The sequence below is a fragment of the Ursus maritimus genome, unplaced genomic scaffold (genome assembly GCF_017311325.1).
Source record: "Ursus maritimus isolate PB19 unplaced genomic scaffold, ASM1731132v1 scaffold_19, whole genome shotgun sequence".
In the NCBI taxonomy this organism is placed as follows: domain Eukaryota; kingdom Metazoa; phylum Chordata; class Mammalia; order Carnivora; family Ursidae; genus Ursus; species Ursus maritimus.
In genome coordinates, this window is record NW_024424341.1 from 46,418,371 (window position 1) to 46,423,332 (window position 4,962).

Consider the following 4,962-nt stretch of genomic DNA (forward strand, 5'->3'; position numbering starts at 1 on the left):
CCCCCCCCCCCAGGGCTGCCCCACGCTTCTTACACAAGGTCTCCTCCTGGGCAGCCGCAGCGGGACCGGAGCTGGGGAGGAGACAGGGTGTTAGCAGCAGTGGGGGGGCCGCTGGCTGGCAGGAGTCAGGGTCTCGGGGTGGTCTTACCTCCTGGGCGGGCCTCTGTCCTCAGGCACTGCCACTGCCGCTGCTGCAGGAAGTTGGAAGTGAGCCTCAGGGCCCCCTCCCCGAACCCTCCCCGGGCCTGCCTTCAGCTGAGGACCTAGACAATCCCTGCCCAGCCCGCGTACAATTCACGAGAAAGCAGTTCTAAACAGTAAAAAAAGCTTGTATGTGTTTTCAAACGTAAGTTCGAAAAGGCAAAGGGATAAAACATTTACACGTATGCTCACATGTAACCTTCTTTCTAGGGTTTCTCACTGAGAGATGCTGGAGTCCTGCTACGCTGGCCTTTCCCACCTCCCTGGCTTCCCTCTGGCCGCTGCCCTGAGCCCACCCTCGGTCGGCCCACGGGGCAGCCTCCACCCCCAGGGCCCGTCACCCCCTTCCCTTCTCACCCCGCTTCCTGCCTTTGCCCCGACGCCGGTGTCGGACCAGGAGGAGGACAAGGAGGCAGAGCAGCAGGACGAAGGCCACCACGGCCCCGATGAGGACGTACAGGTACCAGTGGGGACCTTGGGCACGAGCCACACCATGACTGAGCCAACAATGGCATTTCACTGAGCACCTGCTGTGTGCATTCACCTCTGACCCTGCCAACAGCCCTGCAGCAGGGGATCGCCGCCCCTCCCGCCCACTGCACAGACAGGAAACTGAGGCACAGAGAGGTCATTCACGTGTCCCAGGTCGCCCAGCATGGAGGCGGCAGGGCTGGGGCTGGAACCAGGGCTCGGGGTTCCTCGTAGGATTTAGGGTTTTTCTTGCTGCCCCCTTACCCTCCAGGCAGAGCACAGGAGTGGAGACCTGTCCACCAGACCCGTCTCCCACACTGCACAGGCCTGACGCCCCCACAGGGGCCTGTGTGGACCTGGAGTGTGTGCATCTGCGAGGGCAGGAGGGAGGGCTCTGGCCTTCCAGAGCTCCAAGAAGGGCCATGCTGACGCCTTCACCGAAATCTCACAGCGGCCCTGAGGGAGGTGGTGGGCGGCCTGTTGTGCAGACGGTGAGCCTGGGCTGCGGAGAGGGACATGACTTGTCCAAGAGCTCATAGCTGGGAAGTAGCAGAGCTGGGGTCTGAAGCTGGGGGTGTGACTTGCAAGCCTTGCTCCTGCCCTCGCTCCCCGGCTGCTCTCGGCCAAGCCCCCTGCCTTCTGTGAAGGCGACTCAGACACCTCCTGTGTGCGCCTGCTCCCCTGCCCCGCACTGCGACGAAGCCACCTTCTTGCCCTTTGCAGTCAGATTTGCAATCCGCAGAATTGTCCCAGTGAGAAGGAACTTTTCTTCGGCCGTAATCTCAGGAAGTGGCTGAGGCAAGCCTAGGCTGAGCTCCTCCCACCCACCACCTCCCGACAGAGACCCCCCTTACCTTTCTGCCAGAGGAGGGGTGCATCCTCAGAGCCTCCTGGGACAGGACAGGGAGGTGAGGGGCAGGGGCTACATGCTCCCCACTTCAGGGTGCTCCTCCCCTTGCTGGGTGCCACCCTCTCCCTCTGCCATGACCACCCCACCTGCCACTGGCCCAGGCTCAGAATCCCCGGGGCCCTGTGGTCACCCCAGAACAAGCCATGCCAGAGAGGGTGATCTTGGTCCTTCCAGGGATCAAGCCTCCGCTGGTCACCCACCCTGGTGTTGGTGTCTCTGGGGGAGGGGCTCCTAGGACTGGAGGAGGATGAGAGGAGTGGGCCTCTGGCCTTCCTCCTTTCTGTCAGCCCTGAGCCCTCTCCAGCCTACTTTACTCCCCAGACACTGCAGGACCACAGTGGGGAAGGTGGGAGCCAGGCATGGGGGTTGTTGCCCTGACAGTCCCTCTGAGAGCTGAGGTTCCCCTCTTGCTGATCCCCTCCTTCTCTGGCCCCCTCACTCCCATCCCAGCCTAGCACTCCCCTGAGGACAGGTGCCTGAGTGGACCATGAGGATACAAAGGGGACAGGGCTGGGGCCCCTCACCTGAGACCAGGAGCTTCAGGGGGTCACTGGGGTGTGACAATAGGTAGGGGGAGCCACTGTGTGAGCCGTAGCACCTGTAGGTCCCCTCGTGGTCTGAGGTCACAGGACTCAGGGTGAAGTTGACCTGATAAGGTATGGCTGGGTCCTGCAGATGAAGGACCTGGGGAGGAGCGAGGGACCCCTCCTTGGACAGGTGGAAGGTATCAAACCAGATCTCAGAGCGACACTGCAGGGTCACGTTCTCTCCCCAGGACACTGAAGGCCCCGGCTGGGCTGAGAGGGACGGTTTCTCATATATTCCTGAGGAGAGGAAGGTTGCAACATGGAGAGAGCCACCCCCTCCCTACGATCAGGATGTCCAGAGGGGCGCTGGGTGCCGACCATGTGGAGGAGAGATTGTGTCCGCCGTAGCATCTGTACCGGCCCAAGTGGGTGCCGCTCACAGGGCCCAGGGGGAAGCTGGGGCTGGGTTGCCCATCCAGACGCTGGGGAGCTCTGAGCTCCTCGTCCTTGGTCAGAGCAAATCTGCCAAAGCCAGTCTCTGAGCGACACTGGAGGGTCAGGCTGTCTCCAGACTGCACCAGGGAGCCCGGTTGGGCCGAGAGGGAGGGCTCCCTGTAGACACCTGGTCAGAAAGGGACAGTGGGACTGGGGACACACACCGCACATTGGCCCAGGGCCTGCAGTGAGGCTCTCATGGGTCCCTCCCAAGGCCCCCCACCTGTGGGTCTGGCCCCAGGAGGACCGTGTCCCCCACCCCCATCAACCCCAGGGCTCCACTGGGCATATGGCTTAGGTCAGTCATCTGGGCCCAGGAGGTAGGTGGGGAGGGGGAAGGGGCCCCCTCACCTGTGACCTGAAGGTGCAGAGGGTCACTGGGCTGTGACCACGAATGTGGGTATGACTGGGGAGAAGCGTAGCATCTGTAGGTCCCCGCATGGGAGGTGTTCACAGGGCCCACAAGGAAGAGTGCATGGTACGTCTCAGGATGGGACGTGAATTCCAGTTGTTGGGGCGCATCAGCTCCCCCCTCTTTCAGCAGACGGAATGACTGCCATGCCTCCTGTGAGCTACAGGAGAGGGACACCGTGCCTCCCAAGGCCACCACAGGGCCTGGGTTGGCTGAGAGGGAGGGTGCACCATACGCTCCTGAGGGAGAAGGGGGGAGCTGTGTTACAGGGGCCATCACTCCAGGTACCCCATGTACTGTGGACCGTGAGCGAGGGGTCCCCCTGAGGCCACACTCCATTCCCTTCTGCCTGGAGGGGGGACTCGGGGAGGGGCCGGCTTCTGCCCTTACCTGTCACCACCAGAGGCAGGAAGTCACTCCTCTGTGACCAGATGTTCCTGCTGTGATACGCACACTGGTATCGCCCTGCAGTGTGTGAACTCATGGATGCAAAGGGGAAACTGGCCTTGTTGCTGGAATCCGGTGAGGTCTCCCAGAAGGGCTCAGAGACCCTCTCTTTATACAGATAGTAGCCGTCAGCCCGCAGAGACGCCTGACACCAGATGGTCACAGGCCTCCCCTGAGTGACTATGTGGCCAGGATCAGCCCAGATGGAGGGTTTGGGGAGGGTCCCTGGAAGGGAATCCCATGGAGAGTTACAAGGGTGCCCTTCTCCCCTCAGTTTTCCACCTGTCACCCCAAGCCCCCTCCCACACTGGTCACCATCAGCCCTGACCCTCTGTGCCCTCCAGCTGCCCAGGGGGTTGTTGGGTGGAAGCAGGAGGTCTGGGGAGGACTCACCCGCGAGTGCCTGGTCCCACAGGCCCCGACACAGCCCTGGAAGAGAGTTCCTGTGAGTGCGTCCCCCACCCACACATAGCTGCTCCAGGCCTGGTCTGGGCCCCTGGGCGCTGGGTCACATCTAGGGCTGAGCGCACTCCCCCGCCCCAGAAATTCTGCCCCCACTGATCCTCCCCAGTCCTGAGGTCTCCCAGGGACCACGACCTGGGGCAGGGGGAAGACGACCCCATCCCTCCTCTTTTCCAGAACGCTCACCGAGGCAGAGAAGGGCAGTGAGGGTCGGGGTCCTGGCGCTGCCTGCCATGGTCCCCAGCGGTGCAGATAGCTTATAACGTCCTCAGAGTGTGCTGGACGGACAGATGCACGGGGTGTGGTACGGCCCAGGCCCCGTGTTCCTGGTCACGGGTCCCGGATGGATGGCTTCACAGAAGGGGAACAGCTCCTCCAGGGCCTCGCTCTGCTGTCCCTGAAGGGTGTCCCGAGAGCAGCAGGTCCTGGGACCGTTCAAACCAGACGTGAGTCTCCCCAAACCCCACTGTCTCTGCCTCCTCCCCACCAAGCCCAAGTCCAGAGAACAGCGCTGGTCCCCGCGCATGAGGCGGGGGGAGGTAGGGCAGGGCCTGGGAGCCAGCCCAATTTCAGTTCTACTTCTGCCCCTGCCTCTCCCAGACGCTGTGTGACCTGCGCTGAGACACTTCCCTTTCCTGAACTTCTGTAAATGCAAATTTTCTTCCTTCCTTCCACAATGCTGGCAACCACCCGTGTGTAGTGAGCAGTGACCACATCCAGTCATGGCACCAGGCACGCTGGGGATTCACTGGTGAGGCGACAGACTCGTGCCTTCCCTGGACGCGTGGGGCTGTGATTAGTGACAACAGACTATATAAATATCCAGGCGGGAAACAATTCTATTATAGTCTTATAAGGCTGTTCCAAGTTGGAAGAAAATAGAAAACGGAATCATGAGTATCGTAACATGTAGACATCATACAGTCTGGGTCCTTGTTCGGAGGGGTCCTTCTGGGGGCTGGAGTGACAGAAGGCACAAGCCAGGGGTAGCGCAGAGACGGGAGTGGGGGCATCCTCAACCAGAAAGATTCAAGCTG

General features: G+C 61.6%; 2 protein-coding genes across 2 annotated transcripts in view; both read right to left on the reverse strand.

Moving 5' to 3' along the window:
• Positions 1 to 2,449, reverse strand: part of LOC103672871 (leukocyte immunoglobulin-like receptor subfamily B member 3) — a gene marked incomplete at its 5' end in the record, with an annotated part of 4,514 nt that extends 2,065 nt beyond the window's left edge. The window contains 5 exons of the mRNA XM_040634395.1: positions 34 to 71; positions 149 to 191; positions 559 to 675; positions 1,527 to 1,562; positions 2,107 to 2,449. Coding sequence (XP_040490329.1) covers positions 34 to 71; positions 149 to 191; positions 559 to 675; positions 1,527 to 1,562; positions 2,107 to 2,449 — 577 coding nt within the window. The remainder of the gene's footprint in view (positions 1 to 33; positions 72 to 148; positions 192 to 558; positions 676 to 1,526; positions 1,563 to 2,106) is intronic.
• Positions 2,450 to 2,453: 4 nt separating this feature from the next.
• LOC103672908 (leukocyte immunoglobulin-like receptor subfamily A member 6) lies at positions 2,454 to 4,547 on the reverse strand (the record flags this gene model as incomplete). Its single annotated transcript, XM_008701611.2, has 5 exons — positions 4,112 to 4,547; positions 3,857 to 3,892; positions 3,407 to 3,688; positions 2,956 to 3,255; positions 2,454 to 2,731 (listed from the first exon to the last, which is right to left on the reverse strand). Coding segments are annotated over exons 1-5 (945 nt in total), but the record flags the coding sequence as incomplete, so codon positions are not given.
• Between the last annotated feature and the right edge of the window lie 415 nt (positions 4,548 to 4,962).